Source organism: Ranitomeya imitator, chromosome 6 (genome assembly GCF_032444005.1).
Source record: "Ranitomeya imitator isolate aRanImi1 chromosome 6, aRanImi1.pri, whole genome shotgun sequence".
In the NCBI taxonomy this organism is placed as follows: Eukaryota; Metazoa; Chordata; class Amphibia; order Anura; family Dendrobatidae; genus Ranitomeya; species Ranitomeya imitator.
The window spans coordinates 159,947,652-159,970,271 of NC_091287.1; the positions used below are offsets into that span (position 1 = coordinate 159,947,652).

General features: G+C 43.3%; 1 protein-coding gene across 8 annotated transcripts in view; it reads left to right on the plus strand.

Annotated features, from left to right (window-relative positions):
- STARD3NL (STARD3 N-terminal like) overlaps positions 1–21,661 on the plus strand; it is a 79,219-nt gene extending 57,558 nt beyond the window's left edge. For all 8 annotated transcript variants that reach the window (XM_069730244.1, XM_069730249.1, XM_069730252.1 and 5 more), the window contains 4 exons: positions 3,023–3,140; positions 13,678–13,776; positions 19,519–19,575; positions 20,294–21,661. In XM_069730244.1, coding sequence (XP_069586345.1) covers positions 3,023–3,140; positions 13,678–13,776; positions 19,519–19,571 — 270 coding nt within the window. In that variant the 3' untranslated portion in view covers positions 19,572–19,575; positions 20,294–21,661. The remainder of the gene's footprint in view (positions 1–3,022; positions 3,141–13,677; positions 13,777–19,518; positions 19,576–20,293) is intronic.
- The last annotated feature ends 959 nt before the right edge of the window (positions 21,662–22,620 follow it).

Genomic DNA, 22,620 nt, shown 5'->3' on the forward strand with positions numbered 1-22,620 from the left:
GCCCACGTAGTATATTGCTCAACCACGTAGTATAATGCCCAGCCACGTAGTATATTGCCCATCCACGTAGTATATTGCCCAGCTATGTAGTATATTGCCCAGCTATGTAGTATATTGCCCAGTGACGTATATTGCCCAGCCATGTAGTATATTGCCCAGTTACGTAGTGTATTGCCCAGCCACTTAGTATATTGCCCAGCCACTTAGTATATTGCCCAGCCACGTAGTATATTGCACAGCCACGTAGTATATTGCACATCCACATAGTATATTGCACAGCGACGTAGTATACAGCACAAACACGTAGTATACGTATGTAACAGGTTAAAAAATAAAAAAGAAACATATACTCACCTTCTGAGGGTCCCCTTGTAGTCCTGTCGTCTGTGTGCGGTGCACGCAGCAGTTTCCGGTCCCAGGGTTGGTATGTGCGCAGGACCTGTGATGATGTCGCAGTCACATGACCGCGACGTCATGGCAGGTCCTTCTCGCATAGCATCCTTAGCACCGGAATCTGCCGCTTGCACTGCCGAGGACAGGGGCGACGTCGGAGGGTGAGAATAACATTTTTTTTATTATTATTATTATTATTATTTGTAACATTAGATCTTTTTACTATTGATGCTGCATGCGCAGCATCAATAGTAAAAAGTTGGTCACACGGGGTTAATAGCTGCGTAACCAGAGTGCGTTACACTGCACTCAGGTAACGCTGGCATTAACCCTGTGTGAGGGCTGACTGGATCAATGGAGGGGAGTATGGAGCGGGCACTGACTGCGGGGAGGAAACAGCGGCCATATTGCCGCCGGACTGTGGCCGTCGCTGATTGGTCGTGGCAATGGTCGTGGGCGTTTTGCCACGACCAATCAGCGACTTGGATTCCATGACAGACAGAGGCCGCGACCAATGAATATCCGTGATAGGCAGACCGAAAGACAGACAGAAAGACGGAAGTGACCCTTAGACAATTATATAATAGACTAGATGGTGGCCCGATTCTAACGCATCGGGTATTCTAGAATATGCATGCCCACGTAGTATATTGCCCAGCCACGTAGTATATTGCCCAGCCACATAGTATATTGCCCAGCCACATAGTATATTGCCCAGCCACATAGTATATTGCCCAGTCACGTAGTATATTGCCCAGTCACGTAGTATATTGCCCAGTCACGTAGTATATTGCCCAGTCACGTACTATATTGCCCAGTCACGTACTATATTGCCCAGCCACATAGTATATTCCCCAGCCACATAGTATATTGCCCAGCCACGTAGTATATTGCCCAGTGACGTATTGTATTGCCCAGTCACGTAGTATATTGCCCAGCCACGTAGTATATTGCCCAGCCACGTAGTATATTGCCCAGTCACATAGTCTATTGCCCAGTCACGTATTATATTGCCCAGTCACCTACTATATTGCCCAGCCACATAGTATATTGCCCAGCCACGTAGTATATTGCCCAGCCACATAGTATATTGCCCAGTCACGTAGTCTATTGCCCAGCCGCCACATAGTATATTGCCCAGCCACGTAGTATATTGCCCAGCCACGTAGTATATTGCCCAGCCACGTAGTATATTGCCCAGTCATGTAGTATATTGTCCAGTCACGTAGTATATTGCACAGCCCACGTAGTATATTGCACAGCCCGCGTAGTATATTGCGCAGCCCGCGTAGAATATTGCGCAGCCCACGTAGTATATTGCCCAGCGCGCATAGTATATTGCTCAGCCCACGTAGTATATTGCACAGCCCGCGTAGTATATTGAACAGCCCGTGTAGTATATTGCACAGCCCGCGTAGTATATTGCACAGCCCACGTAGTATATTGCACAGCCCGCGTAGTATATTGAACAGCCCATGTAGTATATTGCACAGCCCGCGTAGTATATTGCACAGCCCACGTAGTATATTGCACAGCCCGCGTAGTATATTGCCCAGCCCGTGTAGTATATTGCACAGCCCACGTAGTATATAGCAATGTGGGCATCATATCCCTGTTAAAAAAAAGAATTAAAATAAAAAATAGTTATATACTCACCTTCCGTTGGCCCCCGGATCGAAGCGGTTACCGACACTCCTCCCGCGCTCCGTTCTCGAGAGTGCATTGCGATCTCGCGAGATGATGACGTAGCGGTCTCGCGAGACCGATACGCCATCATCTCGCGAGATCGGAATGCATGGACCGGTCACCGGAGCGTCGTGAGGAGCGGGAAAGGCGCCGGAAGGTGAGTATATCATGATTTTTTTATTATTTTTAACATTAGATCTTTTTACTATTGATGCTGCATAGGCAGCATCAATAGTAAAAAAAGTTGGTCACACAGGGTTAATAGCAGCGTTAATGGAGTGCGTTACACCGCGGCGTAACGCGGTCCATTAGTGCTGCCATTAACCCTGTGTGAGCGGTGACTGCGGGGAGTATGGAGCGGGCACTGACTGCGGGGAGGAAGGAGCGGCCATGTTGCCGCCGGACTGCGCCCGTCGCTGATTGTTCGTGGCAATGTTCGTGGGCGTTTTGCCATGACCAATCAGCGACTTGGATTCCATGACAGACAGAGGCCGCAACCAATGAATATCCGTGACAGAAAGACAGACAGACAGACGGAAGTGACCCTTAGACAACTATATAGTAGATATGTGTGCATGTGTGATGGCAAAAAAAAAACATTGTTTTCAGAAACCTGGAAATAATTGGTACCACTACATCTACAACATCTCATAAAACATCATACAGTTGTTGCGATGGAAAATTTGAAAAGTTATGACTGCTTTCTTAAGGGGGTGACTACTAGACTAGACCCCTACATATCCCCATTTAAATGCCGCCATTGTGTTGAGTAAAGTAAGAAAAGAGCCTAGCATGTCACATGAGCGCTGCAGCTTATCATCTCCTAAAGACTCTTTTATGTCCCTTTATTATACTTATACATTTTATGTGGGTTTTTTGTATTATTTTATTCTTTTCATTATATAAACGTGATAATGAAGATATACCTACTTGCATTTCCCAGCTGTTTTCCCAAGGTGCTTTTGGTTATGTCCTTCCTATTATGTCCTTTATCTTGGCCTGGATAGAAGCTTGGTTCCTAGATTTTAAGGTTTTACCACAAGAAGCTGAAGAAGAAAATCGTGAGTTGTTAATTGTTTGTTCATTATTTTATATTGTTTTTATTGTTGCTGTTTGGGATACGTGTCTCTTAGAGGGAATGTATCACTAGATTTTTGCCACCTAATCTGAGAGCAGCATAATGTAGAGACGGAGACCCTGATTGTAGCAATGTGTCACTTTCTTGGTTGCTGGCTGTAGTTTTGATTACAAGCATTGTTTTATCAGCAGGAGATGATCACTAAAGAACTAATAAATCTGCTGCCATGTAGTCCTCTATAATCATGAGATCTTTATAACCCCACCCCCATCACTGGCAACTTTCTGCCTATGCACAGTGTACATAGAAATCTACCAAATCAGTGGTGTCGGCGCCAGCTGGGTTATAAAGAGAACTGATAAGTTTGCAGCAGATAAAACTATGGTTTTATCAGAACTGCAGCAATCAGCCCAATAAGTGGCACATCTTTGGTACATTATGCTTTTTTCAGATTGGGTAGTAGAAATTTGGTGAAGCATTCCCCTTAAATTGAAAAAAAATATTGCCATTAAAATGAAATCACCTTCCATACGATAGTTCATGCCACACATTAGAACTTCCGGATTTGCTGTGGGTAAATCTGCAGAAAATCTGAACTAGAATCCAGAAAGAAATCCGCCTAAAGATCTGTACTAAATTGTCCTGACTTTGGTGCTGCTTTTCTGCCATTGAAAAATTATCAGAACACTCATCTTCTGCTGCTTCTATCTCAACACATGTGACAGTGACAGCCAATGATTGCCTGCAGCAGTCACATGCAACAGGAACAGAACCAGTTAGGGTAAAACCACAACGCGCTTCAACGGCGTGCGCCGCCCTCTTCAGGTGGATATTCATTAATGATATGCAAGGAAGCAGTATTTAACCTTACAAGGACAAATCACAGAACAGTGGCAATTACATATGCAAATGTAACATACGAAAAGTGGGCATGTATCATTTATTACAACATTTTAGCAGCAAAGCAGCAATTATCACATGCAGATAGTGGGCATGTGTCATTTGTTACAAGATTTTAGCAGCAACAAATTAATAAAAACAATTAAAAGAAAAATAAGAATAAAAAATAAAAATAATCACCAAAATAATAATTAAAAAATCAGCATAAAAAATTATCATGTCATCTATACATTTTAAGGAAGTGGATGTAAACCGTTATCTCAGCTTTGATAGTGGTCACCTACCCAAGTGGATCCAGAATGTCCCGTACGGCCAATATTGGCGGATACGAAAAAACTGTACGTATAAGTCTGACTTCCTAAGGGAGGCTAAAATCCTTGATCAGAGGTTTGAACAGAGAGGTTATCCGAAGAACCTAGTTAGTGACACCCACAAAAAAGCCAATTCTTTGACACAGAAGGAGTGTATTGATAGCATTAGGAGGAAATCGACAGAGCCTCTCCCCTCTAGAACTACATTTAGCAAGTGGAGCTTCACTACCACTTTCAATCAGTCTCATGTAATGGTTAAAAAAATTCTATCAAGATATTGGTTTATTTTGAAGGGGGATCCGGTCCTTTTGAAACATTTACCTCCCCACCCCATAACCATATTTCGAAGAAACCAGACTTTAGGGAATAAGGTTGCACCCAGTAACACGTCAATAGTCCCATTCACATCAAGACCTCGTGCCTCTCTGAATTCAGGCTATTTGCCATGTGGGAGGACCAAATGTTTGTGTTGCATCTCTATTGGGAAAGGTGCACGTAAATTCAAATCCAACACGACGGGCAATATGTTTCTAATCAATTCATCTGTTAACTGTCAAACTACTCATGAAGTCTATCTGATTGAATGTGGTTGCGGTCTACAATATGTAGGCCGCACCATACAAACGATGCGTGCGAGACTAAATAAACATAGACAGAACATAAAAAATGGCTTCATGTTACACAGCTTATCGAAGCATTTTTTATTGATGCACCAAAAAAATTGGAAAGCGATGCAATTAACAATTATTGATCATATACCTGACTATGTAACAGACCGTTTGAGTAGCTTAATAAAAAAAGAAAGCTTCTGGATTTTTAAGCTTGGTACACTGACCACTGAGGGTCTGAACCTCATGATTGAGAAAGTTACTAACTAGACGTTTATTTGCAAAAATTTTTTTTTTTTCTTCCTTATTTTTTATGATAATTTTTTAGGCTGATTTTTTTATTATTATTTTGGTGATTATTTTTATTTTTTATTCTTATTTTTCTTTTAATTGTTTTTGTTGCTGCTAAAATCTTGTAACAAATGACACATGCCCTCTATCTGAATGTTATATTTGCTGCTTTTCTGCTAAAATGTTGTAATAAATGATACATGCCCACTTTTTGTATGTTACATTTGCATATGTAATTGCCACTGTTCTGTGATTTGTCCTTGTAAGGTTAAATGGTCTGTGTCCTCCTTTTGCGCTCCTGAGACTGGCTATTCTGTTCCTTTTGCAGTCTTTCTCCCCCGTTGTGGGGTATCCGGCTGGAGCTGCGGGGACCTGCGCACTTATTTCCTCCTCATTGGGATGGCCGTTAGCGCTCCTTCTACAAACCGCCATTTGTTGTTCTGCAGCAGTCACATGTCAGAAGCTTCCGACTAAGATGACATCTGTAACAGCTTGAGCACCTTTCCATGCATGGAATAAAATGGCGGCCTCAGCGTATGCACCTGAATAGAGATCAAACTGACCCCTGTCTGGTAGGTAGGGTTCTAAAGACTTACATGTCAGAAATAAGATGCAGTTCGAAAAGACCTGTGCTCCTGGGGCAGCACAGTTACTCAATGACTATAATATTCTCACCATGAAATCTCTGAAAGAAAGCTGTCTCCTTGCTGTCCGTTCTTGTTCTTGTGTTCTCTAGGGTTCACACCAGCCAGAAGCCTGCTTTCTGGACATACTCAGCATATTCAATGTATCAGCAATGTTTCCTTAGGGCCACATTCACATTAGATAGCTGAATGGTCATTTGGCGCCAGCTATCTGCCCTTCACCCCATACATAGGCCTAGCCTGTGAGAGGGCCTTTGTAAGAATCATCAGACAAAGCCGTATCTCCAGGAAGAACAAAAGGATTGGCCATTGAAATGAAACATCCTTTTCCAGTCCACCACCTGACAGCACCATTGGAGGACGTCCTTCTTACCCTCAGTGGGACAGGAACAACAAGCGGTTAAAAGGACCCTCCCCACTCCACCCACCAGTGTTTTTCCTGTCCCACTGCGGATAGGAACGGCAAGCGTATCCTCCGACGGTGCTGGCAGATGGTGGGGATCGGGGGGCTCAGCCTTTCCCTTTCCCGCCGCAAGATATTTGCGGCTGATACCTGCGATGGGGGGTCCCTCAGCCTCCCCAGTGTAGCGCTGCTCCTGGGTCCAAGGTCCGTTCCTCCATGCTGAGGGCTCTCGGTCCGGGCGCTGTCTGCCGGGAGGTGTGGGCGACGGCCGCTTCCAGCAGGAGGTCGGCTCCAGCGTGCGGCCGCAGCTTCTCCGGTGACCGCTTCCGGGTTCAGCGGCCGCGTCACTTCCGGTCGCGGCCAGCGTGGGTGATGGCGCCTGCAGCAGCGCCGGCCTGGGTGAGAGGCACAGCGCGGTCACCGCAACGGCGGTAAGGAGGGCAGGATCAACCAGGTAAAACCTATATAAACTCACTAAGGGGGTCTGTATACCGCCGGCCATCCTGATAAAGGAGCACTCGGCTATACGCTTCAGGTTGCTATCTTTACTATGGGGGAGACTACCAGACCTGAGGGGACTGACCAGCTTCAGGGGCAAGTGAGTGGGCTATATAAAAGCCATACCACAAAGCTCACCCCTCCCCCTGCTTCCCTACTTACGTACCCCACACATATCTCTATTTATCCTAGGCTGAGCCTCCCATCCCCACAGCCGAGAGGAAAAAATCTGGGAAACAAAATGCCCGATATGTGCTACTAAGTTTCCGGAAAATTGGCGGAAACCATTGTGCAAATCGTGCACATCCAAAATTGTGGGTGATGAGCAGACGGCGCAACTATCCAGTATGAGGACCATGATTCGACAGGAGGTTCAGGCTTCTATCTCAAACTTGAATCTTCCCCAGGCAACTTAGTCAGAACCGCAGACTTCACGGAAGAGGCCAAGGGAGTCTAGCCCCTCTTCCGAGGGAGAGGTCTCGGAAGATTCTGACCAGGAAGAAAGAGACGGATCTGTGAGCAGAGGGAAGAGATATCTCTTCTCTGCAGCAGACACAGATGAGCTTCTTTATGCTGTACGTAACACCATGCAGCTACAGGACACACCAGAGGAGACCTCGATCCAGGACGAGATGTTTGGCGGATTACATGCCCAAGTGACAAAAGTTTTTCCCGTCAACAACCACATCCATTCCATGTTCCTGGAAGAGTGGCAGGAACCGAAGAAGAAACTGGTGGTATCCAGGGATTTTAGACTTCGTTTGCCCTACAATCCAGAGGACATTAAGGTGTGGGATGAAGTCCCCAAGATTGATGTTCCACTTGCAAAGGTGGCGAAGAAGACCTCAATCCCTTTTGAGGACTCCTCCGCATTAAAAGATCCTATGGATCGTAAAGTGGACGGTTTGCTAAGGAGAACTTGGGAGTCATCCGCAGCAATAATACGGGCCAATATAGCGGCAACATCCGTAGCCCGGTCGATGCATGTATGGATTGACGATTTGGAGGATCATCTTAAAGCCAAGACTTCTAGACATGTTATCCTTAAATCCCTGCCGTTGGTCAAACTCGCAACAGGCTTTATGGCGGACGCTTCTGCCGAATCTGTACGTTTTGCGGCCAGAAACGAATCTTTGTCTAACGCGGCCAGAAGAGCCATATGGCTTAAAACCTGGTCAGGGGATCTCCAGTCAAAAAATAAGTTGTGTGGAATCCCATTCTCAGGGAATAAAGTATTTGGGCCTATTCTAGATGACATTTTAGAAAAAGCCTCAGATAAAAGGAAGGGATTCCCTGAGGAAAATACAAAGAAGTACCAGCCCTTTCGTAGGTCCCGACCTAGTCAGAGGACAGACTACAGGGGGAAAGGGAAGTCTGGGAGGTGGTCTTATCCCAAATATGGAAAGGGTAGAGGCTCCATCTTCCCATCTGCAGGTACACCAAAGCCTAACAAATGACATCAAGGTGGGAGGTCGGTTGCAGAAATTTCTAGGGGGTTGGCAGAAGGTATCCCAGAATCCTTGGATTCTTCAAGTGATTGCGCAGGGATACAAATTAGAGTTCTCCAGCAGTCCCCCAGAAAGATTTGTAGTAACCCGACCCTGCCCACTCTTGGACTCCTCCATATTGGACAAACATCCAGGAGTTGTTAAAATTAGAGGCGATAGTTCCAGTTCCCATCTTAGAAAGAGGCAAGGGCCATTATTCCCATTTGTTTTCAATAAAGAAACCATCCGGGGACCCCCGGACGATCATAAATTTAAAACCACTAAACAAATGGGTCCGGTACAAAAGATTCAGGATGGAATCTATAAGATCCATGACGCCTCTTATAGACAAGGACATGGTGATGTGCACCCTAGACCTAAGCAATGCATACTATCATGTCCCGATTCACATCTCCTGCCAGAAATTCCTGAGATTCGCCATAATAAACAGGGGGATAGTACATCACTTCCAGTTCAGATGTCTCCCCTTCGGGCTTGCTTCGGCGCCCAGGATTTTTACCAAACTGATGTCGGAAGTTGTGGCTTATCTAAGAAATCAGAATGTGACCATAGTACCATATCTGGACGACTTCCTGATAATGGCGAAATCGGAAAAGCTCCTCAAAATAGACTGCAACTTCACTTTGTCCATTCTACAGGAGCTGGGGTATATTGTGAACTGGGAAAAGTCCTGCCTGGTCCCAAATTCCAGAATAAAATTTTTGGGATTGATGTTAGATTCCAATCTAAGAACATCTTTTTTACCAGAAGACAGACAAGAGGCCTTGATCAGGCACATTCATCAGTTCAGAAGAAGTACCCCCTCCATAAGAGAGGCAATGAGGATACTCGGCTTCATGACAGCATGCATACCCTATGTGAAATGGAGCCAATTCCACTCGCAGGAGTTACAAAGAGAAGTCCTAGGATCCTGGAACAGGAGACAGAGTTCCCTAGACAGGAAGATGGTTGTGTCTCCGTCTGTAAAGAGATCCCTAACCTGGTGGACCACACCGGGAAACCTGAGAGAAGGAGTTCCATGGATACTCGATCCCTGTGTTACGGTTACCACAGACGCCAGTCAATACGGATGTGGCGGTCATATAGGAAGAACATACTACCAGGGAGAATGGACTCCTCAGATTGCCGCAAGATCGTCAAATTTCAGGGAACTGTATGCGATCTGGAAGGTGTTGTACCAGGCCCAGCCACTGGTCCGGGACAGACACGTGATAATATTGTCCGACAATGTCACAGCAGTGGCATTTCTGAGACATCAAGCAGGTCCGAGGCATCCACCACTGCAACACTTAGCAGACCAAATTTTCAGGTGGGCAGAAAGATCTGTCAAATCCATCTCGGCAGTTCACCTGGAGGGCGCCAAGAATCAGGTAGCAGATTTCTTGAGCCGAAAGTCCGTACATCCCGGAGAATGGGAACTGAACCCGGAAGTATTCAGCAGTCTGTGCCAGAAGTGGGGAACACCTCAGGTGGACCTCTTTGCCACCAGGTCAAACTCAAAAACCAGAGCATTTTTTTCGCTCAATCCTTTAGACGGAGCCACGGCAGTAGACACCTTGTCTCAGTATTGGGGAGAAGGTCTCCTGTACGCATTTCCTCCTCTTCCTTTGATACCGAAGACCCTAAGGAAAATACGAGACGAAGGAGCAACCGTAATCCTGGTGATTCCCTTTTGGCCAAAAAGAAGCTGGTTTTCTCTGCTATCCAAGATGTCAACAGAGAGACCAGTCTTACTACCGAACAGGCAGGACCTTCTTCTACAAGGGCCGGTGTTACACAAGAATCCAGACTCTCTTCACCTATCTGCTTGGATCCTGAACGGCAAACCTTAAGATCCAGAGGCCTGTCAGAAGATGTCATTACCACACTCCAGGCAAGCAGAAAGCCGGTGACTTCAGCGATTTACAACAAAATCTGGAAACGGTATTGTTCCTTTTTGGGAGGGGGTCCCTGTGGATGTTTCGAAACCAGCTATTCCCAGAATCCTCGATTTCTTGCAACTCGGATTTGACAAGGGCCTTCGGCCTAGTACTCTAAAAGTACAGATTGCAGCACTTAGTGTTTTCTTTGATACATCACTAGCCTCCCATCCCTGGATAGCAAGATTTTCCAGGGCCACGCAGAGAATGAGGCCACTTGTGAGGAGATCAACTCCTACTTGGGACCTAAACCTGGTCCTTAACACTTTGTGTAAAACCCCGTACTTACTGTCAGAAGATATGGACATAGCCAATCTCTCCTTTAAGACTGCCTTCCTGATTGCCATCACGTCAGCTAAAAGGCTCTTTCTATCCAGAACCCATATCTTCAAATCTTTGACGACAGAATAGTCTTTAAACTTAACCCATCTTTCCTCCCCAAAGTAGTATCTTCTACCAATATAAGTCAGGAGATAATCCTTCCTTCTTTCTGCCAACACCCTAGGAACGCAAAAGAGGGGGTCTACTATAACCTTGACGTTAGGGAGACTGTTCTAAAATACCTGGGGGCGACAGAAAGCTGGAGACGGGACACTAACTTATTTATACAATACGGTGGTCCAAATAGGGGTTGTAAAGCAGCAAAATCAACCATTGCTAGGTGGATTAAAAACATGATTAGCCTAGCATATACAGACCAAGGGAAAGATCCCCCGGATACTCTTATAGCCCACTCAACACGAGCTATTTCTACATCATGGGCAGAGAAGGGGGGTGCCTCAGTTGAGCAAATCTGTAGGGCGGCGACTTGGACTAGTCTTTCTACCTTTGCTAGACACTATAAATTAGATGTCGTATCAGACCAATTAGCTTTTGGTAGAAAAGTGTTACATGCAGTAGTCCCACCCTAGTTAAAAATCCTTTGGTATTCCTCCGATGGTGCTGTCAGGTGGTGGACTGGAAAACGGTAATTAGTTCTTACCGGTAATTTTATTTCCAGGAATCCACCTGACAGCACTACTAGTTCCCTCCCACTGCAAGTTTATACTGTTGACTAATGTGATGTAACATTGGTGTATGACTGTTAATAAACTCTCTTTTTTGCATCCATCCAGATGTGGTACTTAGAAAATCACTGGTGGGTGGAGTGGGAAGGGTCCTTTTAACCGCTTGTTGTTCCTGTCCCACTGAGGGTAAGAAGGACGTCATCCAATGGTGCTGTCAGGTGGATTCCTGGAAATAAAATTACCGGTAAGAACTAATTACCGTTTTCTCCACCAACATCATTTATCAGGGGAGAGCTGGGAGGACTCCATATATATTTGACTAACATAGATATTGCTGGGTTCTGACAACTTTAGCGTAATGTTTATGGGAGCCATCAGACAAACATGGGATTTCCTTGCTTAAAGGGAACCCTGACAGCTGATACATGCTGCCTGATCCGCGGGCAGCATGTATTAGGCACTGGTTGTAAGATCTCACCCATGTTCGCTGCGGCGTTTCAGAGAAAAACATAATTTAAAAGCCTCCTGGGGCTGAGCCATACAGGAGACTAGTTGGACAGGCGGGACCCCGGCGGCTGCGACCGGGGAGAACCAGTGGCTTTTAGGCTACGGTCTCAGGACCGTAGTTCTCTCATGCGAGATAATCTGATTGATTCTGCCCTGACTGGCACCCGCTCTGCATTGGGGCCGGCTGTCAGTCAGGGCTGGGGACGTGGCTACAGCTGCTCTGCATTCTCAGAGCGGTGACAGGACCTGCAATGGTGCTGCCCCTATGACTGAAACCGGAACACTGTGGGAGAGTAAAGCTCATTTTGTCCCGGCAGTGTTCAGCTAAGTGCAGGGGCGGGCAGGTTAACAACAGTATTAACTTACAGATTAACTCCAGATCTGCAGGTTAGTAGCATTTTTTCTGCAGACCGGTTCCCGTTAAGGCTTCTTTCACACTTCCGTCTTCCAAATCTGCACAGGATCCGTCAAGACGTTAAAATAACGGATCCTGTGCCTATTGTGGAAAACGTGTGCACTGGGCCCGTCTTTCTGACGGACCCGTCGAGGCTATGTGCACCTGTTGTGTATGCATCTTCGCAGCGGTTTTCCGCTACAAAAATGCATACACAACACAAACCAGGTTAAAAAAAATTAAAAAATCGCAGTATTCTCACTTACCGGCGTTCCTGCACAGCGATGCTCCTGGCAGCTAGCATTCCTAGTAATACATCGCGAGATTTCACAATGTATTACTAGGAAGTAATGCTAGCTGCCGGGAGCATCGCTGACGCTGCGTGGGAATGCGGTAGGTGAGAATATTGCGATGTTTTTATTTTTTTTATTATTTTTAACGTTATATCGCATGCTCAGTTTGAAAAGAAGGGACCCGTCGCTGGATTCCTGCTTTTCACAGTCTGTGACGCATCCTGCGCCCATAGGCTTCCATTGTAGCCAGTGACGGGCAGCGCAGGATGCGTCGCTGACCAATTTTCCGATGTGCAGAAAAAACGTTCCTCTGAACGTTTTCTCTGCCTGACGGACCGTTTTTTTTTACGCAGGATCCAGTGCACGACGTATGAAACGGATGGCCATCCGTCACAATCCATCGCTAATACAAGTCTATGAGAAAATGCAGGATCCTGCATTCACAAAAATCGACGGATTGTCACGGGAGCTGAAAGACGGAAATGTGAAAGAGGCCTAAGTGTAGTTTTAAGGTGTGCTGCATAGAAAAACCATGTAATAATTACATAAACATGATAGACTAAATTCTCCGCTGAATTACCTTTTGTTTGCTGTGTGACAAGGATCTGAGGCTTTCTCTAGTGAGTTGGCTGTTTACCCTCAGGAAATTACCTGCTTGTTGCTGAAACATGTCTCCAGCCGCCTGCATTTCTAGTCCTACTTGTGTGCAGGAAATCAGAGCTTTTCCTTCTGAAGAACAATCATGTGTGCTGTCCGAATGCAATGGGACGGTACTCTGATTAATGTCATTCAGCAGGGCTATTCAGATGACGGCTTTTCTCAAGTGTCGGTGTGAAAAAAGGCGTAGCATGTACTATTTTCTTCCATATGGCGCATGAGATGGTGTGCAAAAAATCATTGGATCTCATACAGGTCATAGGAGTAGCTTCCAATTTTGCAGGTACATAGCCTTTATTAATGCAGGAAACCATAATTGGTCGTGTACATTTTAAACTGTTGATGTGTAAATGTGGAAGTCACACTGATGTAAAATACGGACATACGGGTGGAAATCATCTGAGTTTTCTAGATAAAAATCGAATGATTTTTCATAAACTCGTCTGACCCCGTCCTAAGCGAGCTTGAATTGTAGCCTGTAGATCTATAGCCTTCACCTGCATACAAATAATTTATTGTATCTTCTTGTATGTTGAAGTGTAAAAACTATGCAAACAAGGTGATTTTTTTCTCTTTTTAGGTCGTTTAATGATTCAGAGTGTTTCTGAAAGAGCTGCACTATTAACGCCAGGACCAAGGTCGGATGGACAGTTCTACTCACCCCCTGAGTCTCCTGCAGGTACAGCAACCAGTGCAAAACGTTCATACTGGTGATATACCATCTGTGACTACTATTGATGTTATTACTGAATTGTTCAACCATTTATATCGGCTGAATGCGCATGTAGCGGCTCCCATTGCTTGCAGTACAGTCAGTGAGGTGTCATGGCAGCCAGGTGTGCACTTAAAAGGGTATTCCCATCTCCAAGCTCCTATCCCAATATGTATTAGGTGTATTAATAATATTAGCAAATACCTTATACTACTAGAAATCTATATATATAATTGTCTAAGGGTTTTTCCGTCTGTCTGTCTGTCTTTCTGTCTGTCTGTCCTGGAAATCCCGCCTCTCTGATTGGTCGAGGCCTGGCGGCCTCGACCAATCAGTGACGGGCACAGCGACGATGATGTCATAAAGGACGTAGACATCCTGGCGGCCTCGACCAATCAGAGACGGGCACAGCGACGATGATGTCATAATGGTTGCCATGGCGATGATGATGTCATAAAGGTTGCCTCGACCAATCAGCGACGGGCACAGTATCGACGTAGAAATCCCGCGTCTCTGATTGGTCGAGGCCGACCGGCCTCGACCAATCAGCAACGGGCACAGCGACGATGATGTCATAAAGGACGTAGAAATCCCACGTTTCTGATTCAGCGACGGGCACAGTATCGACGTAGATGTCATAATGGTTGCCATGGCGACGATGATGTCATAAAGGTTGCCTCGACCAATCAGCGACGAGCACAATCTGCCGCGAATTCTGGAATCATCATTGTCCATATACTACGGGGACATGCATATTCTAGAATACCCAATGCGTTAGAATCGGGCCACAATCTAGTGTAGTATAATTGTTAAGATTCGCTATGTTGCTTACCCAAGCTGCAGGCATTGCAGGACCTTAGGTATTATTATTTCCCCTACTACATATTGTGATAGGATCTTCGAGATGGGACTACCCCTTTAAGGCTTCCGTCGCTCTCATCTTACTCCTATGAAGCCTAGCCTGCAGTATTTGAAGTATATGCATGCCCAGGAATCCTAGCCCCGCACTGTGCATAATGCATAACACAGTGCGGGGTAGGGATTACCGAGGTGGGTGGCCGCACTGCCAGCACAGGCGCAGTCTCCAAGCCTGGCTGGCACGTCAGACCGCCAGAGCTTACTGCGCCTGCCCCACAAAGATTTACACAGCGCAGGCGCCGGATTTGAAGAGAAAACAGCGCGGAGGGGGCGGCGCCGAAAGCCCCTGAAGATGTGAGTGACGGCAGAGTACCGTTCAAGCAGGGGATTGAGGACCCGCCTCCGTGGACAAAGATAGGTATTTTTGCAAAGTTTCAAAGCGCTTTATTTTAGTAATACCTGAACACAAAACTAAAAGAGCCAACTTGTTAGAATGCAGCATTACTGCTGCACAAGGTGGCTCTTTTAGTTTATAACGGCTGGAGGGGGGTGACAGTGGCCCTTTAATCTCCCCTTTTTATTCTTTAAAAATGAAGAAACAAACAGGAGGTATTGCAACCTAAATAGAAGTCCAATCTATCAAATGATTAACCTATTTGGTAACAAAAAAAAATCCAAAAGCCATATTTGTAGTTTTTCTGCTGCACCTGCCTAAAAAATGCAAAAAACACACAATCTGTCATATTACCCCAGAATGGTGTCATTCACCATGCAAAAAACAGGTCCTTTCACAGCTTAACCGATGTACAATTTTTTTTTTTTCATTCAATAAAAAATACAGCTCTGGCAAAAATTAAGAGACCACCACATCAAAAATCTGTCATGGGCAACCCAATCTCCAGACCTGAACCTTATTGAAATCCTCTGGAATGTACGGTAATCAAGAGGATGATGGATAGTCACAAGCCATCAAACAAAGAAGAACTTCTTAAATTTTTGCGCCAGAAGCAGTGTGAAAGACTGGTGGAAAGCATGCCAAGACGCATGAAAGCTGTGATTAACAATCATGGTTAATCCACAAAATATTGATAATATTGATTTCTCATCTCCTCCTGAGTTAAAACATTAGTATTGTTGTTTCTAAATGATTATGAACTTTTCTTTGCATTATTTGAGGTCTGAAAGCACTGTTTTGTTTTGTTTTTAATTTTGACCATTTCTCCTTTTCAGAAAAAAATACAAAATGTATTTCTTGGAAATTCAGAGACATGTTGTCAGAAGTTTATAGACTAAAAGAACAATTTACATTTTACTCAAAAATATACCTATAAAGAGAAAAATCAGACAAACTGAACATTTTGCAGTGGTCTCTTTAGTTTTGCCAGCGCTGTATATACACTGTGTGCAGAATTATTAGGCAAGTTGTATTTTGATCACAGGATACTTTTTTATACATGTTGTCCTATTCCAAGCTGTTCAGGCTTGAGAGCCAACTACCAATTAAGTAAATCAGGTGATGTGCATCTCTGTAATGAGGAGGGGTGTTGTCTAATGACATCAAAACCCTATATAAGGTGTGCTTAATTATTAGGCAACTTCCTTTCCTTTGCCAAAATGGGTCAGAAGTGAGATTTGACGGGCTTTGAAAAATCCAAAATTGTGAGATGTCTTGCAGAGGGATGCAGCAGACTTGAAATTGCCAAACTTTTGAAATGTGATCACCGAACAATCAAGCGTTTCATGGCAAATAGCCAACAGGGTCGCAAGAAGCATGTTGGGCAAAAAAGGTGCAAAATAACTGCCCATGAATTGAGGAAAATCAAGCGTCAAGCTGCCAAGATGCCATTTGCCACCAGTTTTGCCATATTTCAGAGCTGCAACGTTACTGGAGTAACAAAAAGCACAAGGTGTGCTATACTCAGGGACATGGCCAAGGTAGGGAAGGCTGAAAAACGACCACCTTTGAACTAGAAACATAAGATAAAACATCAAGACTGGGCCAAGAAATGGCTTAAGACTGATTTTTCAAAGGTTTTATGGACTGATGAAATGAGAGTGACTCTTGATGGGCCAGAGGCTGGATCAGTAAAGGGCAGAGAGCTCCACTCCAACTCAGACGCCAGCAAGGTGGAGGTGGGGTACTGGTATGGGCTGGTATCATCAAAGATGAACTTGTGGGACCTTTTCGGGTTGAGGATGGAGTGAAGCTCAACTCACAGACCTACTGCCAGTTTCTGGAGGACAACTTCTTCAAGCAATGGTACAGGAAGAAGTCAGTATTGTTCAAGAAAAACATGATTTTCATGCAGGACAATGCTCCATCACATGCCTCCAACTACTCCACAGCGTGGCTGGCCAGTAAAGGTCTCAAAGAAGAAAAAATAATGACATGGCCCCCATGTTCACCTGATCTGAACCCCATAGAGAAGCTGTGGTCACTCATAAAATGTGAGATCTACAGGGAGGGAAAACAGTACACCTCTCGGAACAGTGTCTGGGAGGCTGTGGTGGCTGCTGCACGCAATGTTGGTCGTAAACAGATCAAGCAACTGACAGAATCTATGGATGGAAGGCTGTTGAGTGTCATCATAAAGAAAGGTGGTTATATTGGTCACTAATTTTTTGGGGTTTTTTTTTTTTGCATGTCAGAAATGTTTATTTCTAAATTTTGTGCAGTTATATTGGTTTACCTGGTGAAAATAAACAAGTGAGATGGGAATATATTTGGTTTTTATTAAGTTGCCTAATAATTCTGCACAGTAATAGTTACCTGCACAAACAGATATCCAAAGATAGCCAAATCTAAAAAAAAACCACTCCAACTTCCAAAAATATTAATCTGTGATATTTATGAGTCTTTTGGGTTGATTGAGAACATAGTTGTTGATCAATAATAAAAATAATCCTCTAAAATACAATTTGCCTAATAATTCTGCACACAATGTATTTATATGTGAGCGGTTATTTGTCATTTTCTAGATTTTTGTTCTTTTTCATATCCACTCACTATATATATTCTGTATGCAAATTGCCTCTTCAGTGAAGAAGAGGACTTGAACTCTATGGCGCCACCTGTTGGAAGTAGCGATCCTGCAAGTCACAACCAGCCCTTTAATGAGTCTTGTAATATGACTTAAGTTAGGATAAAAGCCAAATCAGTATCTCAATTTGCAGACACGGTGTTTTAGGCTGTGTTTTTGTAGGTTAACCCCTTAACGACCGCTGATATGCATTAAAACAGCTGCCACTAAGGGGCCTTACTCCTTAAGCGCATTTGTAAAACGGTGATTAGGAAAAAGGGTATAGTGACACCCAGAGTCCAAAAATCTCTGGGTTTTCAGCTACCAGGGGTAGATGAGACCCGGGAGAACATGATTAGGTCCAGATTTCCAGGTCCTCAATCCCATTATCGCCTTTATTCAATGAATAATGGCAATCGCGTAAAAAAAAGTGTGCCCACTATTAAAAACATTTCTCTCTCTTCTGACATGATATACATGTCGGAACAGAGAGAAATGATGTCCCTAAGCACTCACCTGGTTCCTCTGCCGCTCCTCGGGCCCTCCTTCTCCTTCCACTTGCCTTCTGCTTCTTCTTCATGATAGACCCTATCTCAGTGATCAAAAGCCAATAATTAGTATGTCAGATTATTTATTTTATAATTTTTATTTATTTCATTGTTTGCCGTTAGGGTTGGGCTTATGGTTGGGGTTGGGATTAGGGTTTTTTCAAAAGTAAAAAATTATCGCTTTTGCATCAGGTGCTCTGGTATGTATCGAGTATGTGTATATATATATATATATATATATATATATATATATATATATATATATATATATATATATATATATATATACCACAAAAACCTTGACGAGCAATCCCTGCATGTACTTTTGGCTGTCTAGCAGTCACGAAACATGTGGGCAGAGACTTGAGCATGTCACTCTAGCACCCGTGATGCTCGATGCATACCAGAGCACCCGATGCAAACTCGAGTAGCGATCAAAAATATGCCGCCAGATGTCTAACAGCAGGGTATCTCCCTCACAGAGATCTGTCTCCAGGAATTTGGCTGTACTGTGGAATCCTTTTTGTTTTTTCTTCGTACATGTGGTTTTAAGAGCTCTAAGGTTTTCTTCTTGTTTGGTTATTCATATAATCTTTGCCTTTCTTTTCTAGGGATAAGCAATGCCTAATTTTTATTTTTCATGTTTTGCCGATATAGATGAAACCACTTAAGGAATAAAAAATGGAAATGCCTGTCTGTTTTTCACATTTTCTTTTTTTTTTTTTTTTTTTTTAATTAATAACGCAATGACTTCTAAATTATGTTTTTAGTTATGTTCCCCTTTCCATTACAACTTGATTTTATGTCAGGAGGTGAGGCTAGAAACATCAGCCTGGAGGTGCCTTTCCGCATTTTGTTTTTAAATTTTTATTGGTTTGTATTTCCGTTCTTTTTTATTCATTTTGTGCATTCTTCCCCCCATAAAGTCATGGCATGGAACACCTATATACAACTAACACTTACAGTCTCTTTCTAATAGTAGGCTCATCCACTTTGACATCATTATTGATGATAACTACTTTTTCTGATGAAAATCATAGTTTCTTGTAGATAAGTACTGCTTCCTCATTTGTTTCCCCTATAATATTTAGCAGAAATCATCGCTTCAACCACTTATTTTTTTATTATTATTTTTTAAGTTAGATGTATGGTCCTCTTTTAGACATTGGCTCATTCTTAGTTTTATCCGTAAATACATATTGTCTTCAAAAGCTTTGATTTTAGTTCTTGGTATATTTCTTTCCTGTATCATCATTGATTTTAGTTGTCTTTCTTGTTTGCAGATTCTGAAGATGATGTTGAAGAAAAACAAGACAGTGAAAAATCTCTTATTTAGTAAAGTAAGTACGGTAATCTCCTTTTCCAGTGAGAAATGTAATGTTCTATTGCACTTTACTGTAACATTCCGTAGTGGAAAATATTAATTCTGTTAATGGGTTTTCTCGGTTTCCAGACACTATATAGCAAAATCAATGGTGTCGTTCAAAAGGGCAACTCGTCCCGCAAAAGCCAAATCCTCACACGGCCATACTGACAGAAACATAAAAAAGTGATGGCTCTGGAAAGAAGGGTAGCAAAAAACGGAAAAAAATGGAAATATGGAAAATCCCAGGGTGGTGAAGGGGTTAAAACTTTGAAAAGTCACAGACTAAAATTTTGCAACGTTTGGTGCTTTCACGCCAGTTTAAATCATCTATGCCAATATGTGTGTAGCTGTGACAGAGGCGGAAGGGTGGCATGGCCACGTCTGTCCATCAAATTCATCAAAACTGCTGCATTCTGTGCTCCAGAAATACTACTCCAGTCTCGCACGGATTTGCATGCCACTCGCTGGGCATTCTGTGCAACGACCACGCAGCTTTGCAGCGCTATTAACCTGCAGATCAACCCCATACCTGCAAGTTAATAACATTTTTTGACATGACGGTTTCCCTTTAATCAGCATAAATAAAGCCCTTTGGTCTTGCCCTTCAACTGACGCCCACTAGATGGCGACTTGCTTGCATTTCTTACTCTTACTGTTGTGAAAACCAACTTTCCATTCTCTATTCTCCGCAGATTGAAAGCATTACATTGCATGGAACCCTTCTGGAAAGAGTGACGCATCGATGGGGACAACGGGAAAAAGCCACCTAAAGCCTTTCACTAGTTTACGGACGGTGCTCTTCTAATGGATAGCTCCGAAAGGCTGCTAAGCTACTGTTGAAGATGCTGTGAGCCTAGGCTAAGACTTGCCTTAGTAAGAAGAGAAAAATACAGCGTATACTTTTGTAATATTGCAAATACCATAAGGGTTGCAGAAATGGACCAACATATATTGTGCTGATCCTGGAGGCCTCAATGTCCGATATTAGTGCCTTTGTGTTCTCTATGATACAGACATATGTCCAAACCTAAGAATGAGTTGTCTAGTGAGACATAAAATGTGAAGCAGGTGTGGATTTCATTACATAGTTGAGTTGTAAGTCATGTACATGTTGTATATATCTAACTAATCTGACATGTCTTTATAAATAGCGGCACACTGGAAAGTAGCAAAAATGGGATTAGTATCTAAAGCGCCCTACACTGGGCAAGATTTAGGCGTATACTGTGCATCTCTCATCACTCTTTGCTCAAATTCTTTTTTTCTTAGCTGCTACTATTGAGATTAATTCTAATTTCTGTTTTCTCCTTATTTTTTTTATCCATTGTTGTACATTTCTAAATTAGCGCCCATTGTATAAAGCTTGCCAAATATATCTCCAGATAATTATGGATCATTTTACTTGCATACATTGAGATTTGATTGTATCCACTGTTCTGTAGATTATTTTTTATTTATTTGAAGCCTGATAGGTATAAACTATAAAAAGACCCTAACATATATTTATATATACATTGACGATACCAGTCATATTCTTTGGCTTTGAAGGGAAGTTAATTGCGTAATATTTGCAGCATATTTCCAATAGATTATTTTGTACAGTAAAAATACTTTTTTTTTTTTCAGAATCTAAAAATCTAGAAATTCCTTTAATCTAACATGTTTACATCTACCGTGACATTTCTTCGAAACAGAAGATATGAACCATTGAGAGATGCATTTAAAAAAAATGTATAACATATATTGTATTAACATTTTATTTTGGGCTTTATTCCGGTTGTTTATAGTTACCACCAGAATAAGATACAAAAAATTGAAATAAAAAGACACAAGTGTAGATCAAGATTAACTTTTCTCAATCGATTATACATTATCTATAGCAAAATTTTTCATAACCCTGAGTGTTATTTTTTATGAGAAGATTATGCTGAAGATTCCCTGACAAGACTGTTCTGCGTGTTTTTCTTTGAATGTCCAGTAGAGAATGTAATCATCTGACATAGATAATGACCTGGATCAGATCTTGTTGATGTCATATTAAAATAAATGTACTGTGCCTATATGCTCTATTCTTGCAATTTTTAATCTACTTTTCTGACCTCCAAGAAGAAATCGCTGTCCTTTTTTGAACATGACATGTAGCCATTTATATTCCACCAAGCCAGGCCGCACCTAGGTTGAGAGTGGTGCCATTGCCATAAAGTATCTGAAAAATGCTGTAACCAACAGGCAATCTGACTTCCTGGCATTAATTTAGTCTTACTTTAGAGGTGCTTATACACTTCAGCCAACCTGTGGTTTTGGGCAGAACTGGTCGAGTATCTGGTGTGAATGGGTGTTTCTCAATCTTCCAGCAATGGCTGTTGTTAGGGGAAAAATGTATTGGGTCTAATGGATGTTTCAAAGGTGTCTTTTAAGGTCTTCTTACCATTAAAACCACATGTACACTCAGGCAAGTATACATTTATAAGAGGGAGTCGAGAGTAAGAGCTGTTTCACCGACAGATATCCAAAGTACAATATATTTCGGCCTACAAGACGCATTTTTTTTCCCAAAGTGGGGGTGCGTCTTATAGTCCAAATGTAGCTTACCAGTGGGGGGGAAGGGCGGCGGTGGAATGGGGTCACAGGAGGCAGTGTCTTCGCTACCAGAAGTGGCAGGAGTGGGGTGATGCTGCGGGCCCTGAGCTGCCAGGATGGGGTGTCCTGGCGGTGCGAGAAATGTGCCATTGATCTTCCAGAGGTGGGCTTCAGAAGAATGTTGGCAGAGCAAGGAAGGATCGGAGTCTCTGCTGCGCACATTAATCTGCTGCCAGTGAGCTACAGGGAAATGGCGCTAGTGTAGGCACATGTGTAGATTTAGATCTCGGCTCAGTGACAAGCCGAGATTTAAATTTGTGCATGCGCCATCTCCGGCACCATTTTCTTGTAGCACACCTCGGGGCCTGTACCCTTGTTTCGCACTGCCGACATTTTTTTATGCCCACCTCCGGAAGATCAATGACTCGTTCTTTTCACT